Below are 23,227 nucleotides of genomic sequence, written 5' to 3'. Positions count from 1 at the left end.
TGCGGGCGAAGTGGGGTGAGTTGCTTAGGATCTCTGAGCCTCGGTGTCTTCTTCTGTAGAATGGACATAGTTAGAGCTGCAGTTTGTCAAGGAGACTGAAGGAGACAGCTCCTGTGGGCGGCAGGAGCCCATGCTCAGTGACGGGCGGCTCAGCTGGTTTCATCGGCTGCATGGGTTTTGACGGACCTCGAGGGTAGGGTGCCCACACGTGGTGCCAACACAGAGTGGCTGATTCTTAAGCAGCCTCCCCAGGTCTCCCACAAGCCCTGTGCGCTCACAGAGCACACTGGCCACAGGTGTGAGGGGTCAATGAGCTCTTTGGGCCCTGAGTTGGTACAGGCTAGCAGTGGATTGTCCCTGCTTGGGCACGGTCAGCCTGCATGCGGGTCTGCTTCGTGTGTCCCAGAAATAATGGAAGATCCCCTGGGACTCCTTAGGACTCCATTTGCCTTTGGTGCTGTCTGCTTGGATCTCTTCTGCCCGCCTCACCGGTCACCGTCTCCACTGTGCTCCATTCACATTTCAGGGTTTGAAGAATCAGCCCCGGGTCAAGCTGAACATCGTGAGGTGTCCTCCAGTGACGACCGTGTTGATCAGGAGACCGGACCTCCGCTACCAGCTGGGTTTCAGCGTCCAGAATGGAATCGTAAGTAGGGCTCCACACTTTCTTCCAAAGATCTGACAAATAAAACCGTGGTACAGTGTTTGTTTTTTAACTTTTATTTTTAATTTATTTTTAATGTTTGTTTTTGAGAGAGAGATAGAGCATGAGCAAGGGAGGGACGGAGAGAGAGAGAGAGAGACACACACAGAATCTGTCAGACTCAGGCTCCAGGCTCTGAGCTGTCAGCACAGAGCCCAATGTGGGGCTTGAACCCACCAACCATGAAATCATAACCTGAGCTGAAGTGGGATGCTCAACCGACTGAGCCACTCAGGCGCCTCTTGACGATTATTTAAGTACACGGTCCAAAATCTAGTCAAAACTCATTTTATAGATCGAGAAAATTTTTCATTCATTCATCTGCATATATATTTATTGAACATTTAACTGACTGAATCAGCCAGAGGCCCCAAATTTTTATTTTTTAAAGCCAGGCAGTTCCCTGAGAGAACCCAGCAAGGAGAGGGAGGAGTGGGTGAGGGCAGGCCCTGTGTGCCCCTGTGGGCAGAGAATCCTGTGCCCTTGCACATGAGAAGAGAAGGGTGGTTCCCAGGGCCCTGGCCCTGAATCTCTCTGTGATGGTGCAAGGGTCAACCTCCCAGCTGCCAACTTGAGATAGGCTGGGATGTGTCACCAAGTGTGTCCTTCCCCTCCGGCCAGGGGATGCCATTGTGTCACCACCTGGGTACACCTGTTAGCCCCTATAGAGCTGCCCAGCCCCCCACCAGGGGTGTGCAGCACTGGGCGGGCTCCCCAGTGATTCCAGGGCACAGTGCAGGTGGAGAGCCCCGGCCCCCACGGCTGTGATGCGTGCATGTTTTCTGCCTTGCCCTTTTAACCTGAATAGCACTTTAGGGATGAAGAGTATTTTCATCACATGGATATCTGTCCGGAAACAATACTTTTCTTTTTTAATTTAATGTTTATTTATTTTTCAGAGAGAGAGAGAGAGAGACAGTGCGAGTGGGGGAGGGGCAGAGAGAGAGGGAGACACAGAATCGGAAGCAGGCTCCAGGCTCTGAGCTGTCAGCACAGAGCCCGATGCGGGGCTCGAACCCACAAACTGTGAGATCATAACCTGAGCTGAAGTTGGACGCTTGACTGACTAAGTGGGTCAGTCTATCGGATGCCCCTCAATCTAAACCATCTTTAAGCATACAGTTCAGTGGCATTAAAGTATATTCACAGAGTGGTATAACCGTCACGACTGTCTCTTTCTAGAACTTTTTCTTCATTCCACACAGAAACTCCATACTCAGCATTACTCCCTTTTTGTGCTGGTTTGCCTTATTCTGCAATCACAATAATTGTGGGCTCTGATGACCATCCTGTTCTCTGCCTGCGACCTTGATTTTTTAGATTTTGGATGTCTCTCCTCTTTCCCTTCATCTTTCCAGATTGAAGAACGCTATTCTTTTCCCCCTTAAAAATCTCAATTAAGAGTGGTAGGTTTTTTAAAATTTTATTCCAAGTCTGTTTCAAGGTTTAGAAATACCCTTGAAGTACCTTTGAAGTTCCCCTTCATCTGTTCCTTGGACCTCAGCGGCCTCACTTTCCTCTTAGGAAGGGAGCCGGGGTTACTTACTCCTTACGCTTTTGGGCAGATACCTGTTTTTATCTGCCGATATTTCCTTGTTTGCTTTGTTCATATGCAAATAATTTTAAAAGTTCAGCTATGAACAAAGAGTTGTTGTATAGCACCAGTGGGTCCCTCGGTTTTGTCTCAAGTGTGGGAAGCACCTAAGCAGCATTCTGACCCCAGAGTACTGGGTGGGGGGCTCTGCGGGGTCCACACACTCGGTCACAGAGCATTGTCGCACGATGCCACGGTCTTGTCTACGTGGGCTTAAAAGGCGCACGATCTGGGGCGCCTGGGTGGCTCAGTTGGTTAAGCGTCCGACTTCAACTCAGGTCACGATCTCGCGGTCCGTGGGTTCGGGCTCTGTGCTGATGGCTCAGAGCCTGGAGCCCGTTACAGATTCTGTGTCTCCCTCTCTCTCTGCCCCTCCCCCGTTCATGCTCGGTCTCTGTCTCAAAAATAAATAAACGTTAAAAAAAAAAAAAGCGCACGATCTGGTGTGAAATGTCAACTTTGGAAACTAAAAACACACTCTTTTGGAGAAAGTCTGATGTTCTGTTTGAAGTGGGGGCGGCCTTCCCCTGCAGGGCTGAGCCCCCAGCCCTCCAACTCCAAGCCCTGGGGAGCTCATTTCCACCGGCCCGCAGCTTCTGCACACCATGATGTGCGGCTACACAGAGGCAAAACCCAGCCCCGATGTCCTTTCCGGGGGGAAGTGAGTTTGAACACGGGCTGCTAAGTCGAGAAGGTCGAAAGGAGCAAGTCCCGGCCAGCTGGCCACACTTTGGAAACCCAAAGCGGGGTTTGGCTCATGTAACCGTGACCCTGAAAAGCAGGCTGCAGATGATCCAGTTGGATGTCTGAGTCCTAGCAGTGAATGTGGGAAATAGTATTCGCCTGTGTTACACAGGCTGAGAGTTTGAAACCGTTGGTGACTCGGTGACAGGTCCAAAAAGCTCTTTTCCCCAGGACCCAGCTGGGATGACAGGCAGTCGGAACTCAGTGTGCCATGACCTCCTGCGATGTACTACATCCCCCGGGCGGGGTGCAGCGGCCGGGTGGCCCTGTGCGCCCACGGAGCCCTGTCGCTTGCAAAAGGAAACCAAGAGATTGGAATGCCCCAAAAAGTAACCGTGGAGAACGGAGGGCAGGGGTCCAGGAAAGCCAGTCCTGTCTCCGCCCACCTCTCCGACATGCGGTCCTGCCGTGAGGGTTAACGGTGTGGCCTTTGGCTCTGACAGATCTGCAGCCTCATGCGAGGGGGCATAGCCGAGAGAGGCGGCGTCCGCGTGGGACATCGGATCATCGAGATCAACGGGCAGAGCGTGGTGGCCACGCCTCACGAGAAGATCGTCCACATCCTCTCCAATGCGGTGGGGGAGGTAGGAGCGGGGGCTGGGGTGGGGGTGTGCCTGGGGGACCCCGGCCTCGCACCTGCGCGGCCCCACACAGGCCTTCGAGGCAGAGTCCTTTGTGGTTCAAAACCCTGCTCGACAAGCAGAACCGTCAGACTCAGGCCAGAGGTCACCCACTGCCTAGCAGCGTCCGAGAGCGGCTCCTAGAAACAGGATTCACTCTCTCCTGCATTATTTGCTCACCTTTTCTTCTCAACTCTCAGACTCATTATTGTGGCTTCCCCCTGGGGCCGCCCGAGTTCTGTCCATTCTTCCAGTTAATGTCACCACACCTGCTGGGCCATGGAAGTCTCAGATTGACCGTCTGATAGATGGACCAGGCCTCCAGGGGCAGCTCCGGGCTCCAGCCTCCTCCAGGTGGCGATGGCTGTTCCAGGGCCCACCTCCTGAGCCACCTGACCCCCTAGGGGAGGAGTCCCAACCCACTGCCCCTACCTACTGCCACTCTCCCTTGCTTTTAAGGGATTTTCTCCTTTTGCCTTGGCTGCGAAACAAAGCTTCCCCGGTTTTCACTGCGCACTCTGTGCCACCCCACACGTTTTAGAAAGCCCGTGGATCCCTCTCTTCCTGGAGGCCTCAGTCAGGTCCCTGTGGCTGGTGGGGGGCGATCTTCGGAGCTCCCCCCCCCACCCCGCCGTGGTTAGAGATGCTGCCCCCCCCCGGGGCAACGGGGGGCCATGGCCACACAGCCACACCCCACCCCACCCCACCCCGCAGCCTCAGGCCTGCTGATGCACGTTTCTGCCCTCAGATTCACATGAAGACGATGCCGGCTGCCATGTACCGACTGCTGACGGCCCAGGAGCAACCCGTTTACATCTGAGGCCGTGTCCCCCCGCCTGGCGGCTTGCATGGAGGACTGTCCTCACTCGTGGTGTGTTTCTCGTGCTGCATCTGTGTGCCCACTGAGACATTTCCCTCTCACGCCCAGCACCGGTTCTACACAGGAAGAGAAGAATCTGCAGACCTCTTTACTCTCTCTCCAGTTTGCATTTTTTTTTTTTTAACGCCCAGAAAGTTTTGTACACATGCCCTTGAGGGTAGAGAGCAGCCAGTACCCACCGGGTGTCTGCCCAGACCATCCTGAAGGGCCCCCGGGGGCTCCCAGGAGGACCGTCACGGCTCCAGGGGAGTCCTCCCTTCCCCCAAGAGGTGCTCCTGGGGGGGCAGTGAGGGCGCTGAGTCAGCAGGGCCTACAGTCCAGCGGCTGGTCTTGGCCCTGATTGGCTCAGTGTATGGGAACACGGTGTATCAGCAGAGACCAGCTGTGTCTTTCAGGGTTTGCCCTGCCCACCACACTGGACTTGGGGCTCCACACCCCTCCGCCCAGAATTTCTGAGCCAACCTTATGCCTCTTCCATAACTACTTTTAGTTTCGACATAATTGCGTTCTTAAAGGTGAGCCTTCTCCCCCAAGGGTAGGAGGGAGACGGCCTGGGACCAGGGTGCCATCTTGGTGCAGAGAGCTCGGCAGGTCCTGGGGCAGCCCAGCTGCCTCAGGCTGTGCTAAGGTCACCAACCAGCCGAGAGACATGGGCAGGTACTTTCTTCCTCCCTCTCTGCCACACAGGTACGTATACAGCCTCTCTTGTGTAGGTATCGCCCTCGCCTCCTTCCCTCACCAGTGAGGCACACAGAGCCCTTGGAAAGCCCACCTCGCCTCTCCACGAGGTCCCTTCCCCTGGCAGGTGAGGCCTGCAGGGGCTGCTCAGCCTTGTCCGGGGCGAGACCCCCCCACCCGCCCCGAGGCCTGGCCCCACCAGCGCCGCCTTGGCTCAGGGTCCTAGTGGACTCCCTTCGTGCCCCCACTCCACACTCACCCTGGGGGTCTCGGAAGGACGGACTGCTCCCGTGGAGGAAGAGAGCGCAGATGCAGTCGTGTTAGGCTTCCTGGCCCGAGGTAAGACCAGCTTTCCTCTCTGCTCAGGGCCACGTAGCAGGATGGGATTCGAGAGGCCAGAATAGTAATAAACCACAAAACTAAGGGGACAAGGATGACCTCACACAATGCCTGAGCATCCCCACGTGTGTTCTAGAAACATCAGCTTGCTTGTTGCCTGGTGGGTCTGAGAGCGCTTGCACTTGGGTGAGATGCTGCTTGTTCTCACCAGGTGCCTCGTGTTGTGGATTCTGTCTCAGTTCATGCAGATGTTGTAGTGATATTATCCTGAGCCAGTTTTCAATTACTCTTGGTCCAAAGAGCATTTTGTTTTCATGTAGGTGGGTGTGGGTTGGTTTGCTTTTTTTTTTTGTTCCATTTCATTCATGACCTCAGCAGAGACCGGGGAAGAGAAACTAATATATTTTGTAATATTAAGAGTCCCTGCTCTCTGCACATGGGATATTTATGTTGTATCTGTGCAAACAGGAATTCGGTGAGCATATGTGGACTGGCTCATGTATTTATTTGTTGGAGGGATTTCGGGGAGGGAGACACATGAACATAAAAAAAATCGGAACAAGAGACTAGCCCCAGACGACTGTGCAGTGTGTTCCCCTGGGATTTCTGTACCTCAGGGATTCTGTGAGTCAGGAAAGCCGAATGTTCCAAAGGCATCAGTGGTCGGCCCTCAGTTTGTAGTATAAACCTTAATAAAGTAGGGGCTGCCCCCTCTGCAGGGGAGCCAGGCTGGACAGTCCAGGACCCCTGGACTTCAGAGGAGGCTCAGCCCCACACAGCCCGAATCAGCCAGAACCATGGCCCCAAGTTCTCAGTTTACCAAACTGTAGTGTGTCTGACAAAATAGTCAAGGACTCAAGAGCCTTGTGTCGCTCTTCCCTCTGCCAAAAAGAGAGAGTAGAACAGGAACAAAGCATTAGTGGTGGGGCGTGAGGCCTCAGGAGCCTTGGAAGGTCATGGGAGGGGTTCATGCCTGTCTGGTCCCAGGGTGACCACTCGGGCCACTTGCCCCAGCACCAGGACAGAGGCCGATCCGCGATGGGCCAGCAGTCCCTACGCAGCCTGCCAATATCACAATGAGGCATCTTCACCCAAAGGAGAGGTGACAGAGAACACAGATTCTGCCGCTATGGCACAAAAGTCTTAGAACGTTTGACGAGTGCCGCAAAAGCCCATTTGGTAAGAGCTGCTGGAAGACCAGCATCTTCTAGCAGAAGAGTGAGGTTACTTGTCCACCACCTACCTTCTGTTACTGAAAGTGGCTCTGCATACCCAGACACTCTCGTTCCCGGAGCTCGGTACAGGTTCACCTGGAGTGTATTCTTGGCCCTGCTCGCGTCGGATGGAGGGAGTTAAGCGTTAGTAACTCGGTGTTTGAAAATCCATAGGACGTGGTGGTCTCTTCTGGCATCCCAGTATATATAGTTATATATGTAAATATCTGAATATCCCCACCCCCACCCCGTCACGGGGAACACTATGTACAGAGCAGCCTTCCCCAACAGGGCCCAGGCAAAAAGCCACTCTTGCTGCTTGGCTGGGACATGCTGGTGACTCAGCTTCGGGGACAGGTTCTCAGCTTCGTCTACCCGTCCTGGTCCAGCCAGGATGCAACAGAACGCATCCTGTCTCTGCCTTCTCACACGGGAGCATTTCAGGGAGCCACCGTCAGCCTTGGGTTCACAAGAGGAGGAGACCCCCAGAGACCAAGGCCTGGAGTGCACGCCCTCCCCAGAGCAGGCTCCTCGGGGCCTGGAGCCCACCATGGAACAGCGGCCTCAGAGAGTCCCAGACTAAACGACTACCTCCCCCATCACTTCTGCCGCCCCTGAGGCCCCCCCATTCGCACCCAACGTCCCCATCTGCACGCTGGGGAAACCCATCCACACGCCCTTCTTGGGTCCCTCGACCCAGTGGTGTGGCTGTTACCAATGTTTACAACCAAGGGCCACCTCCTTTTAGACCTGTTTACTCTCTCTCTTCCAAGGCCGCTTGCTGGTCTGAGCTTCGTGTCTGTCTGCGCCTTCCCTGGCTTGGGCCCTCTGGGGCACACGACCCGATTCTTTGCCCCCCTCCATCACAGCAGGGCGTGAGGACCACGTGGGAAGGAAATTTCTTGTACATATTCAGCACAGCCCCTAGAGTCTGAACTTGTACTATTGTTCTGTAAAGAGGGTGAAATAGAGCTTATTGTAAAGCTTGGGACAAGTAGAGTATTGTATTTGTAACAATATTGTTCTTTGTATACACAAAACTCAATGATCTCTATATATAAATATAAATTATTATAAATAAAATATATATACACGTGAGCCCGGAATGATGGCACCACACACCCACTGAATGTACTTGCTCTGACTGTCTGGTCACCGGCCCGGCCTGCCCTCCCCTCCTCTGTACCGTTTTGGGGGTTGTGATGTATTTAATGTGTTCTCTTCCTTGATTTCACTGAACGCTAATGTCTGTAAGAGTCACTGCAACAATAAACAAGAACTTCGCCTCTTGGCCCAGTGTCGTGTTGTTTCGGGGGAGGGACAGGATGCCAGGTGGGGGAAAGATGGCATCTTGTTCCCTGCAGGCCCCCTCCTGGCCCGCCCGTCAGGCCAGCACCAGGTGGGCACCACAGCGGGTGGGCCTGCTCTGGCCCCCGTCACCAAGCCCCCTGCAAGGGTGCTGTCCCCTGGGGGATGACTGTCCCCGGGAGTGGGGTCTGGCACCCGACACTTTCCCCCTCAGCATGATCTCCGCCACAAGTTGCAGAACTAGAGAAAAAAATTCCACTCACCTATCCCGCCACACACAGATCCCTCCTTCTCGTCTTTGCTCTAGAACTTCCCCTTACACTGTGATCCTCCAGGCTGGCTTCCTCATCTGCCGCAGGGCGTCCATCTCATGGGGACCGTGTGAGCGTCAGCTAATGCATTCAGAGCATTTGGAATCCCACGGCTCGCAGAAGGGCTCAGAAAGGGCAGGCCGCTCTCATGAAAGCATAGTCTTTCATGGGCGCCGCAGACACGGGTCCGCATCAGCTGCCTGGGACTTTGCACACCCTGGGAGCAGCGGCCACAGCTCAAGAAGGTCCCGGAGAACATAGGTGCTGGCGGTGTCTCTGCTCCGTTCACATGGCCCCAGGACACCAGAAGCCCCAGCTTGGCTGGCAGGGCAGCATGAACTGATGTATTCGTTTTCATCCCACAAAGGCATGTTTAAATTCCTGGTTAAAAAAGAAAAAGACACCTCTGGAACGTCAGGGTGTAACTTCTTAAAAATAGGACTGTCCTACAAATACAGGATGAACAGGTCAAAGATTTATCAACTCGTTGATGAGGACACGAGTGAAATGATAAAGCTGGTCCAAAGAGCATTGCGAGGTCCCGAGCATTTTTAGACATTTAAAAAGCGATGTTAGATTAAAAATGCTAGGTTAGCTGGCCTGTGTCTTTTGTATGCCATCATTTGTATGTCTTGTTGGGGGCAAAGGGAGGGTGCCTGGATGGGGTTCAGTGCTGTGCAGAAAGAGAAAGCATGGAAAAGAGCACATGCATACCATCATTCTTCACAAGAGTGGGGCAACCCACGCATCTACCAACAGACAAATGAATAATCAATATATAAATATACATATAATGGAGTATCATACAGCCTTAAAAAAGCAAATTCTGACACATGCTACAACATGGATGACGCTTGAAGACCTTATGCTGAGTGACATAAGCCAGACCCAAAATGACAAATACTCTATGGCTTTTACGAGACAGCCGGAGCAGATTCATGGAGACAAAAAGGACAGCCATTGCCAGGGGTTGGGGGAGGGCAGAATAGGGGGTTATTCAGTGGACATAGGGTTTCAGTTTGGGAAGATGGAAAAAAGTCTGGAGATGGATGGCGGATATTGTTGCACCACCACGAGAAGGGACTTCATACTGCAAAACTGGAAAAAATGGTTAAATAGGTGACATTTCGTCGTGTAGATTGTGTTGTGTAGTTTTTCTAAAGAAGAGTAAAGCATGGAATGGGTTCGGAGGTACTTTTTTTATGGGAGGGCTAGGAAAGGCCTCGCTGAGAGGGAATGTGGGAGGTTCCTGGGGATGTCTAGGCGGTCAGTGTTCCAGGCTGAAGGGACAGCACAAAGGCCCTGAGGCCAGATCTTGCAGGGAGTGTTGGAGGCAGCGCTAGCGGGCCTGTGTGGCTAGAGCTGAGCAAGAGAGGCAGCAAAAAGCTGGAGATGAACTCGGCAGGGTAGGGGTGATGGTAATAGATGTAGACAGTTGGAAAAAAACTCTGGTGCTGCATGCAAACACATGCACACACGCACCCCTAATTGTTTCCACACAAACCCACACACACAGCTCTCACTCATCACCTCCTCTGAGCTCACATCCCGAAACCACCCCTTTTTGAGAGAACCAATTTGGCAGGAGCTGGGATTTGGCGCCCTCTGGTGGAATAACATAAGAAATGCCCAATCCAGACAACCACCTGCAATGCCAGATGGTGGTGAGTGAATGAGGACTCTTAGCCACCCGTCCCAGGCCCGTCTCTTCCAAACAAGGAGTAGGACTTGCCCGAAGCCACACGGCGAGGAGTCAGCTGGAACCACGCTCCCTGACAGCTGCTGCTGGAGGGAGGGGGTCCTCACCTTCCTACCGGCCAGGCCTGGAGCAGCCTGGAGACCCTCTGGGGAGCACAGTGCTGTCACTTCAGCCTTGGGGCCACCCCTGGAGTCTCTGTTGGTAATTTCACCAGCTGCCTAACTAACTACACTGCAGCTCTCTTTCCCCTCCACTGAATAGTTTCCGAAGGGCAAGGGCCAAAAATCTTTCTCAGCTTTCTAGTCATGGTAGCTTAGAATCAGAAGAGTCACCGACAGGGATTCAAATTATAGCTCTGTATGACACTAATTCTATTCTCCCTGTGCAATCCTGGGCACGTTAATGAACCAACCTGAGCTGTCAAACAGGCACAGCTTGTCCCCTTGAGGCATGTCTCAGGTACAACAGAGGCAGTCACCATGTGTGAAGTACAGGGCTAGTCCTGGAGGGCAGGTGTCAGGGAATTCTTCTCAGAGGAGGTGATGTCTCTGCAGGGTTTTGAAGGTGCTGTAGGAGTTTTCCAGGTGCCATGGCTGGAGCAAACACTCCATGCAGAGGCATAGGAACCTGGAAGAACGACGAGAAGGTCCAAAAGCACTTGGTACTCCAGAAGCATAGTGCGGTGGTGGCTTTTCACCACATCAACTTGGCTAAGCTGGGTGCTTTCGTGGCTCCCACAGTGTCATTGGGTGGCCGGTACCCACTGTTGGCTCGGACAGAAACCATCCAGTGGCGCCTCTGTTTCATCGATGGGTTCCGAGCCCTGGACTAGGTATGTGTGCAGCCAGCTCCAACAGGTCACCACGTCACAGAGGTAGGAGGTGATAGACTCAGGGCCACTCTGTGCCCATGGTTTCCAGCCTCTCCTTGCCCCCATTCACATCTGCTTTTCTCTACAACAGCCAGCCCTGCCCACCCAGAGGCACAGCCTTCCCTGGACTTCTTCACCAGCTCCCACAACCGCATGTGGCCTGATTCCCCACAGTAAATGCCTCCTGCATACCGCTCAGAGTGACCAAACCCAAACAGGCGGAAAAGAGCGAAACAGAGACGGAAAAAGAGTGAAACAGAGACGGAAAAAGAGTGAAGAAGCTCAGTCTGGGGCTGATCACAGAACACTCTGGAAGGCCTGCTCAACACCGTCAACTTTGTTCCCCTGCAAGTCCTTCTGGCTGAGAATGCACAGCTCCTGGGTGCTGCGCTCACCCCTGAATTGTGGAAGATGGAAGTCATTCCTCTTTGTCATGGGATCTGGAGATGTGAGGATGTTTCCAGCTCCCTGAAGCTCTCATGAAGAACTCTGGTGTGGGAAAAACTACCCCAGCCCCTGGGGTCTGTGGAGGATGCAGCTGTGAGCTGCCTCCTGTCCATCCCTCTCCTCACAGCCATTGGCCAGAGCATCCCCATTGTGCTCTGAGGAAACTGAGGCTCAGAGACTCAGGAGAGTACTTGGCCCAAAGACACACACCTCCAAAACAGTAATGGGTGTCCCCGGTCTGGGACTCCAGTCCCAGCCATGTCCTAAGAGGAAACTAGGAGGATAGTAGGGTGCCCTTGTGTGCGAGGGTGGGGCAGCAGAGTGACATTCTCCCTCATGTCCCCAAATTCACGCCTGGTCTCCAGCCTGCCAGTCAGGACGGCTTCCTGACGGGCTTCCTCGCCAGGCGGGAATGTGGAGGATGAGGAAGGATAGGTCGTTCATGGCTTTCAAGGGCCCTAACAACCACCTGGCCCCACAGGGCCTCAGAGGACACCCGGCAACTGGCTCTCCTCCGGACATCCTGGGGGGCAGAGCTGCCCTCGGTGTAGGGTCCCTGTGGCCACACCTGCTGCAGCCAGCTTGGCATCCCCCACGAGAACCCACTGCCCCATTTTCAGAATTTTGCTGTTAAATAGAATCATTACTAAAATTAATGAGCTTTGGTAAAAACAAAGGTAATCAGTCATCAAAACTCAGTCATTACCTACTGTGTTTCACCGTTAATCCACACTCTTCTGTTTTTCCCCGCCATCTGAACGATGGCAACACCAGCTACCGGGAAGAAGCACCTGTCTTCATGACTCAGCTCAGCAACGTCACACTGAGGGCTCACAAGCGGCCGTGGCGGGGAGGGGGGGGGGGTATGTGCTCCCAGATATGAGCAAACTTGATCTATTGTTTTCTTGATCATCTAGGATTAAGAAAGTGGTGGAGAGACGTGAAGAATACAAACTAAAAGTTTCGTGCCTGCAGCCACGACATGGTGACTAGCACAGAAACATGAGGGAAGGAGTCTTTCCACACCCGACCCACCATGAGCCAATTCGGCAAAGAATTCACTTGTGGCATGACGGGCAGGGATGTTCTGACACAAACCTCCTTCGTTTAGGATCTGTCTTACTCGTTAACATAAACGAAACCAGCAGCGTGGGGCGCCCGGGGGGCTCAGTGTGCTGAGCGTTGAGCGTCAACTCCTGATTTCCACGCAGGTCATGATCCCAGGGTCATGGGACCGAGCCCCACGTCAGGCTCCACACTGAGCGTGGAGTCTGCTTAAGGTTCTCTCTCTCAGGCGCCTTGGGGGCTCAGTTGGTTGAGCGTCCAACTTCAGCTCAGGTCATAATCTCACAGTTTGTGAGTTCGAGACCCACGTTGCACTCCCTGTTGTCAGTGCAGAGCCTGCTTGAGATCCTCTGTCTCCCTCGATCTCTGCCCTTCCCCCGCTCACCCTCTCTCTCAAAAGCCAAAGCATTAAAAAAAAAAAAAAAAAAGACTCTCTCTCTCTCCCTCTGCCCCTTCCCTGCTTGTGTGCACACATAAGCACTCTCTAAAAGCAAAAATATTAAATTAAAAATTTTACAAACCTCAGCTAACATTCATATCAGAGTGGCACTCATTTTTTGGTGACATCAGTGACATCTCTACTGATTGGAATAAGGGATAAAGTTATTGTACTTTGTGTGCTCTATATACATCCTTTATGCGAGTTACTCTATAGTGTGTGTGGCCCGGGAAGCACTCTGCCCCCAGAGAGCCGGCCGTTAACCCCTTCCCAGCACACCTGCTCCAGGCCAGCTCTTCAGTCGACTTGGGCCGTCCCCAAGCTTACTTTGTGGAGAGCTGGTCTGCAGATCTTTATTTAAAAAATAAATAATGTTCTTATGGGCCATTTGGGAGCAAACAGTTAAAGTGTCAATGAGTCTTGTTAGGTATCTGTCACAGCAGGGGACAGGCTCTGGCTCGGTGAGGAGAGGGACACATTCTGGGGAACATCTGAGGGTCCCTTCGGTGCGCTGGCCTCGGGGGCTCAGAGCAGGCTCCCGCCCGGCTTCCGACTCTGAAGGCTGCAAGTGCATCACAGACGCGGTTCAATGTCAACAGTGCAAACTGATCTCTTTATCCATCACCCTGCCTGCACATCCTCACTGGAAACCCTCTAACACTCCATCGCTCCTAGTAACTTACCAACAAAACACTTAGCACTCACCGGGATTTCATGAATTCCAGCCGGTCCCACTAGCACCCATTAGCAGGTAAGCAGATGTTACCTTCGTTTCACTGATAAAGAAACTGGCCTCAGATGCGGTAGGTAATTTGCCCGAAGGACCAGAAGCAGTGATTTCCCCTCAATCCTGTCTTGCCAGTGGCTGGCTGTGCAGTGCCTTCCCCTGTTTTCTGCGGGGCCATGTGGTCACCGGTGTGGCCCGCGGGTACCCAGGCACCTGAAATACCAAGCAGGATGCTGCTCGTGTAAGATGTCACCTACAGGGAGCCTGGGGGTGGATGGGCAGCTACCTGGGACAAGGGGGCCAGGAACAGGATGCCAGGGGCCACGGAGAATAGTCAGCCCACCGTTTGGCAGGAAAGGTTGGCGAGCGTTAGGTTTGGGGGCCCGTGCCGTCCAGACAGGACCAAGTCTGTTTCCGATTGCCTTTTATTTCACCTATTTCACTTTTCACTCAAGAAGAGTTCCAGGGGAAGGGGCTCGCACAAGTAAACACCAGCTTACCTTCTACCCTGCCCGCTCCCTCAGTGCACTCTCCAGCTGGGAGCACGGCTTGGGGCCAGTCACCGTGCTGGAGTGGGACACAGAGGGTAGGGGCTAGTCCCGTGCCCTGGGGGTGCACAGCAGGGACCTGCCAGCTGCCGTGCGGCCCGGAGACTGGGCCAATGCATGGGATCTGGTTCCCTTTCACCCTGGATCCTCAACAGCACCGAGGCATCTAGTAAGTTACCTAAGCTCAGTGTGCTTTGGTGGCCTCACCTGAGAAATGGAGACAATGACCATGCTTCCCTCAGAGGCTGGCTCTCGAGAGTAAGAGAGAAAGCAGATGAGATACACAGAGCAGCTAGCTAGCTCCTGGCCGTGGAAACACTCCACGGTGTTAGCCATTCTTCTCCTAGGAAAGTCTCAGGGGCCGACATCCTCGTCTGGCGTCCCTGTAGGAAAACACAGAACAGCCCTGCCTGAAGGTGGGCCAGGGGTCTCTGTGCAGCGCCTGGCTGTCCTGGCCTTCTTCAGCCCAGGCCAGCTTGCTGGGCCCATCCGTGATATTCTACAGCCACCTGGTGGGCCATATGGGAACAGAGCAACTCCTTCAATAAACTCTGGACTCTGCTCCTAGAGCAAAATGCATGCGTAGATTCACTCCCCATAGATTGTCCAGGGCCTGCGTTTTCCAAATATCTCTTTAGTAAAAAAGAGAACAGTCATTTGGTGTTCCCTTGGTTTATCTATAGTGGGTGAGATTGGGGACAGGGGGGCGGGGATAAACCCTTCCCATTTTACTGCTTGGCTCAAGTTGTTTTCATTAAAAAACCCGTTAGGTGCAAAGAAGACATCAGGCTAGGGCCTGGAGATGAGAGAGGGATTCCACCGACTCCAGAACCTTCCATCCCATGCAGTAGCTCTCACTGGCCAGGGTTCCAGGGGTCCCAGCCAATCTGGCCAGGAGGTAGTATGTTTCCTGGGCTGGCACTCCACAGCTTGGGACACCAGTGAGCCCCAAGTGCAGCTTACCCTGGTGAGGTGGGGACATCAGCCTGGAAGCCACAAACAGAGTGATGTTGTTCCTGAAAACAAACCAACAAATCACGTGGAAATGGAATCCTTAAAAATGGACTCTAACTTTAAATGAACCAAGAGAATTTACAATTGAAAAGAGTCAAGCCACCAAATGCCTTTTACTAAATGATGGCAGATCTGATGTTCCCTGGAGGTAAATGGAACACTTGAGTTCTTTATTTAGATTCAACAAGCATTTACTCAGTATTAATACCGTGCCAGGAGCTGTGAACAAAACAAAACCCCTGCCCTCCTGCAATTTATATGCTAATGGAAGAGACAAAAACCAAACAAGTAAGTAAAATATATAGTTATGATGTGTGCTGGGGATAAATATTAAGCAACAAAAGGATGGGAGTGCCAGAGGATTGCAGTTTTGGAGAGGGTGCCCAGGAAAAGGCCTCGGTGAGAAGGGAATAGGTGAGGGGAGCAAAACACAGAGATTTCACAAAGCATTGCAGGCAAGGAGATGGTAAGTACAAAGGTCCTGGGGCGTGTTCAGCACAGTGAGGCAGTCGGAGCAGAGGGCAGAAGGAAGGAGAGGGTAAGACCACCATGTCAGGGATAACCCTAAGTTCGGTATGTGGGTCCCTGTAAGTGGCTAAGGATTCTGGCTTTTATTCTGAGTCAGGTGGGAGCCACTGGAGGGTTTAGAGCAGAGGAGGAAATTGATCTGGATTTTATTTTAATAGGATTGCTCTACCTGCTGCCAAGGAGAAGGGAGTGAGGAAGAATACAGATCTTTGACTCTTGCCTCCTTCTTTCTCCCATATCCAGTTAGCCCAAATGTTTGTCACTTCTGCCTCCGAAGTATTTAGTCCTCCCAATCAGGTTTTCAAGACCATCCTTCTGAATCGTGTTAGCCAGTCCTTATTTAAAATCAATGTTTAATCTTGGGGCCCCTGGGTGGCTCAGTCAGTTCAGTGTCTGACTTCAACTCAGGATATGATCTCACTGTTTGTGAGTTGGAGCCTTGTGTGGGGTTCTGTGCTGACAGTTCTAGAGCCTGGAACGGGCTGCAGATTCTGTGTCTGCCTCTCTGTCTGCCCCTCCCCAGCTCACAGTCTGTCTCTCTCTCTCTTACAAATAAACATTTAAAAAAATTTTAAATAGAATCAATGTGTAATCTTTATATACAAGCAATTTTTCTGATTCCAAAAGTAATGCAAATTCCTGTGAAATGTTGGAAAAATTTAGACAAGTAGAAAAAGGGATGCCTGGGTGGCTCAGTCAGTTAAGCATCCAACTTGGGCTCAGGTCATGATCTCACGTTCATGGGTTCGAGCCCCTCGTTGGGCTCTGTGCTGACAGCTCAGAGCCTGGAGCCTGCTTTGGATTCTGTATCTCCCTCTCTCTCTGCCCCCTCCCTACTCACACACTCTCTCTCTGTCACTCTCTCTCTCTCTCTCAAAAATAAACATTAAGAAAATTTTTAAAAAGATGCTTAACCGGGGCACCTGGGTGGCTCAGTCAGTTGAGCGTCCGACTTCGGCTCAGGTCATGATCTCACAGCTCGTGAGTTTGAGCCCCGTGTCGGGCTCTGTGCTGACAGCTCAGAGCCTGGAGCCTGCTTTGGATTCTGTGTCTCCCTCTCTCTGTCTTCCCCTCCCGTGCTCATTCTCTCTCTCTCTCTCTCAAAAAATTTTAAAAATTTTTAAAAAAAGAAAAGTAGAAAAAAGAAAATGGCAATCACATGTAATCTCAGCACCTAGAGAAAATGACTGTAAACATTTTGCTACCTTTCTGTTCAGACTATATACTGTGCACTGTGCTGTATTTCCTAAATCCTTTTACTTACGTTGTATTGCAAACTCTTCCCCATGTCATCAAGAATTTCTTTGAAAACACTTTTTAATGGACATTATTCTATCACACTTGCCAATTTAAAAGGTTTTAATGCAAGAAGTTTTAACTAGGCTGCTTAATTAGGCTTATTTCAATTTTCTCTTGCTATTTTTTTGTTGTATTAAAAAACTTTTTTTAATATTTTTGAGAGAGAGAGAGAGAGAGAGCATGAGCAGGGGAGGAACAGAGAGAGAGAGGGAGACACAGAATCCAAAGCAGGCTTCAGGCACTGAGCTCTCAGCGCAGAGCCTGATGCGGGGCTTGAACTCACCAACCGTGAGATCACGGCCTGAGCCGAAGTCAAACACTCGACCGACTGAGCCACCCAGGCGCCCCTGTCTTGCTATTTTTCAACTGTACTGTGATCATTATCTTTGTTCTTAAATCCTGTCCTGATAGTGTTAGCAATAACAGCTCCGCAGGGTCCGTATTTTCCGTTTCCTCCGCTGCAGCCTATGCCGCCTGGGACCTGGGAGCTCTTTCCAGGGCTCCCCTCCAACCCAACTGCCTCAGCCTGGGATTCCAGGGTCTCTGTAAGTGGATCCTAACTCTCGTCCTGCATCATCTCCTGCAACTGTTCCCTGCTTCTGGAACCACCTGTCCTCCAGACACAGCTTCTCCCACCACCAGGACTCTTCTTCCTCTGCCTGGAACAGCAGCCACCCCATTCCTGCCAGTGGAAATCCCCTGCGGCCCTCCGTGTCCCCGCCCAGAGCAGAAGGCTCGCTGCCTTGTGACGCCTCGGGTACTTTTCACAGCCTGTCGCACAGCACGCCGTGGTGCATGGCTCAGCTGCCTCTGCCCTGCTATTCCGGGAGGGCCGTGTGGTCTCGCTCATTTCTTTCCCCGTTAGACTTAGCACAGTGCCTGGAACATGGTACACAGAACATGGTGTATTCAAGCAATGGTCACCACTCGGCTAGAAGCTTACAAAAGTGGCAGGAACCTCACTGTCTGAGGTCAGCGACCCCACCGCCTACACGTAAGCGGCTGTTGCAGGAGCCGCATCTGAATCTGACCGTGTCTCATGACTTCTGCTGCGTCCTCCTTAGAACAAACAACCACCCACCCGGTCACCACTCCCTGGGTAATTGCAGCAGCCCCCTGTCTCCTTCTCTCCTCCTCCCCGTCTGAGCAGCAGCCAGAGTGAACCCATTAGCATGGCAAAATCATGTTAAGCCCCTGCTCAAATCCCTTTAAAGGGGCTCCATCCCACATAGACTTAAAAACCAAGAACGCTGGCCTCCTCTCTGACCCATTTTCCCATCCATCGTTCCCGTGCTCTCTCCATCCCAACCAGAACACTTCATCAACACACACCAAGAACATTCCTGCCCCAGAGCCTTTGCCCTTGCTGTGCTCCCTCCCAGGGGCCCTGTGGCTCACTCTCATCTCAGGTCTCAGCTGAAATGTCACCTGAGCAAAGAGGATTACTCTGAGCAGGTCCTCTGATACAATGCAGCAAGACCTCATCTGTTTTCTCTGTCTGGGGGCAGCAGCACCGGTCACCTCCTATCCTTTCATCGTGCTTTATTTTTCTTCATAGTCCTTATCACTATTGCTGTTTTTTTAATCATTTCTTTCTTTATTATCTGGCCCCTCTCACTCAAATCAAAGCTCTCAGAGCCCAAGGACGGGGTGGAATGTGTTTTGTTCTCTGCCTCATCCCCAGTTCCTGGAACCACACCCACCATCTAGTTGTCACTTGATAAATATTTGCCAAGGGAGTGAGTGAATGAATGCGGGAATGAGGGCAACCGCCTCTCCCTATCCCACAGGATGAGGAGGGGCTTAGATCTCCAGGCAGAGCAAGGAGTGGGTTCCGGAGGATGACCTCAGTCTAGGCAGAATCCCTGTTCTAAGTCCCATGGCAGAGATAAATGCTGAAGTCTCCCTTTGGCACCGTGGTGGTTTTAAAATTACATGCACACATATTTGGATACACCTTCAAAGGGTACAGCTGAATTCCCCTCCCCAGATTGTGGGCTGGACTTCATGGCTTGCTTCTAACAAACAGAAATGGTGGCTTGTCACTTCCAAGGTACAATTTAAGAAGCCTGCAGCTTCCCTCTCAGCAGTCTCTCCAGTTTTCCTCTGTCTCTCAGATCACACATTCCAGGGGAAGCTGGTTGCCATGTTGTAAGCATTCCCACAGACAGGTCTATACAGTAAGGAACTCAAGTCTCCAGTCAGTAGCCAGTGACAAACTGAAGCCTGTCCACACCACAGGAGTGAGCCTGGAAGCCAGCCCCGAGTCCCAGGTGAGCCTTCAGCTGGCTGCTGCTCTGACTGCGTGACAGCAACCTCATGACCGTCCCTAAGCCAGACCCATCCAATCAAGCTGCTCCCAGGCTACTGACTCTCAGAGCCTGTGAGGTTGTGAGTATGTATTGTCTGAGGATGATTTCTTACACAGCCATCGGTGACTGATACAGTCAGCATGCTTTGTCCAACACCCACAAAAAGTAACCGTGCACCACCAGTACTTGCCTTTCCAGGTGGCTTTCTGAAATACAAGCTCCTGAACTGGCTGCTCAGGGGAGGAGCACATGGCCAGTCCCTTCTGGGTACCAACAATGCCGTGTGTGTAGTGACAAGGACAGGGGCTTCCAGGGTGAACTTGGCTGGGTTTAATCTCACCAGCTGTGTGATCTGAAGCAAGTATTTTAACGTTTCAGAAACTCCTTCTTATTGTTTATAAAACGGCAATAGTAAAACAATCAGGCATGCGGTATAGTACGGAGGTAAATTCTGCCAAGTGCTAAGCACAAGCGATGCACACACCATTACAGTTCATTCTCTTTGCAATTCTGTTTTCTTGCTACTCATGTGTCAAGGTCTTCCCTGACTACTAAGTCATCTCAAAATGCCAACGACAACTATCATGTGTAAATCCCAGGCCTTGTGTTTAAACAGAGGTGGACTTACTGTGAAGCTAGTAAAATTTCAAGTATGATGGCCCCTCAATTACATGCGCCCCTTTCAAAGCCAAGTACCTAATTTTATATTCATAATTTTGTATACTTTTTCCTCAAGAGGGGTCCCTAATCACAATGAAAACACACCACACTCTATAGAATGCAATTAAAGCAACAAATAAGAAAAATCATTGCACTACATACATTTATCAATAAAAATAAAAGGAGTTCAACTTCCAGGTCAAAGCAGTTGAAAAAGAACAACAAAGTAAACCAGAAGAAAGCATAAAAAATAATAAAGATAAAAGCAGAAATTAATGAGTAGAGAAACAGTAGATGTAATTGACGAATAAAATTCTGTTAAAAAATTGATAAACTTGGGGCGCCTGGGTGGCTCAGTAGGTTAAGCGTCCAACCTCATCTCAGGTCATGATCTCACAGTCTGTGAGTTTGAGCCCCACAATGGGCTCTGTGCTGACAGCTCAGAGCCTGGAGCCTGCTTCAGATTCTGTGTCTCCCTCTCTCTCTGCCCCTCCCCTGTTCATGTTCTGTCTCTCTCTGTCTCAAAAATAAATAAAAACATTTAAAAATTTTTTTTAAAAAATTAATAAACTAACCAAATCATTAGCAGGTTGGTCAAGACAAATAGGAAAGAACACAAAATGAAGAACGTCAAGGGGGAAAATAACCTTTGGAACAGAAGTTTACTTTTACTTATGACTACTTCACAAGACTTCTATGCAAATAAATCTGGAAAACTATATGAAATGGATGATTTCCCAGGAAAATTAAAATTACTCCAATTGACCACCATTAGAATGAGAAAGTTTAGGGGTGCCTGGGTGGCTCAGTCTGTCAAGCGTCTGACTTTGGCTCAGGTCACGATCTCGTGGTTCATGGGTTGCAGCCGTGCAAAGGGCTCTGTGCTGATGGCTCAGAGCCTGGAGCCTGCTTCCGATTCTGTGTCTCCCCCTCTCTCTGCCCCTTCCCCACAGGTGCTCTGTCTCTCTCAAAAATAAGTAAATATTTTAAAGAATTATAAAAAGAAAGTTTAAACGGACCAACTCCATTGAATAAATGGAGATATTAAGGAACTAGCCTACACAAAAGCACCAGACTCAGATGTTTCCACAAGAAATTCTACCACACTTTTACAGACAAGATAATCCAGTGTTCTTAAAATGTTCCACAGCACTGAAAAGGAAAGAAAACTTTCTAATATATTTTATGAAACAAATATAACACTGATAGCTAAACCAGAAGCAGTATAGAGAAATATATAGACCAGTACCATTCATAAATATCACTGCAAAATTTCTAAATAAAATATGAGCAAACAGTGAATCTAACATCTAACACTAAGAAAATAATTCATCGTGAATAAGTGGGATTTGTTCAAGAATGCAGTATTGGTTCACTATTACAAATCCATTAAAACCATAGCCCATGTTAATAAATCTAAGGCAAAAAAAAAAAAATCATGATTATCTTCATAAATGCTGAGAAAAATTCAATAGCTCTTCCAAGAAAAAAGGGAGGAAGAGGAGGAAGGAAAAACCTCAAAAACTTCAAGATTGTTGTATACTTCCTTAATATGATGGAAAATACATGATTTTGTCCTAAAGATAACATCTCTGTGGGAAGCATCAGAGGCATTTCCTCGAAGATCAGAAAAAAATCAAGGATGTCCACTCATCTCCACTACTGTTTGTACTGGAGATATCAGCCAATGCAATTAGACAAGAGAAATCAAGTAAAGCCCTAAGAACTAGTGAATTTAGTGAATTGGGACGGTTATTGTGATGATTACCAGAACTAAGTTAATATGACAGCTCTGGAAGGACTCCCAATAAATGTTAGACATTATTAATATTTTTAATTGCTACATTGGTGTTAATGTTACAATTGCTTAAGAGTTCCTGTGGGTGTTTCCTTTACCTTCTTGTAGCTCCATGCTAGGGCAGTCCAGAGAAGAACACGCTGTCTGTGATGACAGAAGGCAGAAGACATAAGTAAAGTTCTTGAATTCTGACATTTGTAGGTTAGGTGATCCTCAGCAAATGAATTAACCTCTCTGGATGTTGGGCTCCTCATCTATAAACGAAGAGGTAGGCCTCTGTCCCTGACACCTCTGATACTGTGGTTTGTGATTTCTTGTTGAAAACCCACTTGCCTCCACCAAACAGATATGGAAGCAGTGGGAGAAACTGCTCCTACCAAAAGCAAAGTAATTCCAGCAACTCTCCTTGCATGGAGCCCTTCCTGTCTGATAGGTGTCCCCCCTCCCACCATGAAATGGATCCTTTTGCATTCATGCTCAGTATCTGCAGACACTGGAAGAAGTCTCCATCCACCTGGGTCCTACAGCCACTTTTCAAAAGAGAGGAACTAGGATTCATCCAGAATTTTGGCCCTAGCTCCTTTGTTAGGGCAAAACACAAAGGATCCTGCCAGCTGTGGGCATGGAAAGAAGCTTCCTGCTGAGACAATGACATGCCTGAGGCCAAGGACACAGTGTGGCAAGAGGTGCTCTTTCAGAAGAAAAGGTGCTCGTCAGGACAAAGACTCTCTCCGTGGCCAAACTTGAATTGGCTCCTCTGAATCCTCTTTCTGACCAGGCTCCAACCTTGAGCTCTGTCCTTGGTTTTAACAAGGATCCTGCTGGGGCAGTATAGCAAAAAACCCTACTCCCTCTCCCAACCCTTGGTATCTGATCACCATAGCCTGCCTTCCAAAGAGTCCTAGTGAGTCGGTCTAGCAAACATCCCGCAGCCCTGATGTCTCCTCTTGTCATTTTCCATCCACTGACCCCACCCTGCTCCCTGGCACTTGTCCTTGTAGTCAGAGTTGAGCCTGATCTGTCTCCCCTACTGCAAAACGCCACTGCAGCTTCTCCTGAAATAAGTCTTCCTGCCCAACTTCAACAGGAGTCACGAATAACTTTTCTTTAAAGGATTTCCAAGATGGTAACCACCTGCTGCCACAAGCCCAGGTGGGCAGAGCTCTGCCCTGCGGCTCCGACCTTGTCCGCCAGGACCTGTTTCACAGTCAAGGATGAAGGATCCCTTCAAACCATCCTGATAAATCAGGCCCAGGACCTTCAGTCTTCCCAGGTGACCAAAAGACCGTCCCTTGGGGTCAGGGAGCCATTCAGCAGCAGCCCAGAGAAATGTAACTTGCATTTATTATTTGTATACTTTATTTGCCCCCTCTCTCCTCTGAGCGGTCTTTCCCCAGCACCTGGCCGGCTGCCTGGACTCTGGAGCTCA

General features: G+C 50.7%; 1 protein-coding gene across 2 annotated transcripts in view; it reads left to right on the top strand.

Annotated features, from left to right (window-relative positions):
* APBA1 (amyloid beta precursor protein binding family A member 1) overlaps positions 1-6,444 on the top strand; it is a 207,803-nt gene extending 201,359 nt beyond the window's left edge. For both annotated transcript variants that reach the window (XM_042965242.1, XM_042965241.1), the window contains 3 exons: positions 527-646; positions 3,485-3,625; positions 4,410-6,444. In XM_042965242.1, coding sequence (XP_042821176.1) covers positions 527-646; positions 3,485-3,625; positions 4,410-4,481 — 333 coding nt within the window. In that variant the 3' untranslated portion in view covers positions 4,482-6,444. The remainder of the gene's footprint in view (positions 1-526; positions 647-3,484; positions 3,626-4,409) is intronic.
* Positions 6,445-23,227: the final 16,783 nt, after the last annotated feature.

The sequence above is a fragment of the Panthera tigris genome, chromosome D4 (assembly GCF_018350195.1).
Source record: "Panthera tigris isolate Pti1 chromosome D4, P.tigris_Pti1_mat1.1, whole genome shotgun sequence".
In the NCBI taxonomy this organism is placed as follows: Eukaryota; Metazoa; Chordata; class Mammalia; order Carnivora; family Felidae; genus Panthera; species Panthera tigris.
This window is presented reverse-complemented; position numbering and strand designations above follow the sequence as displayed.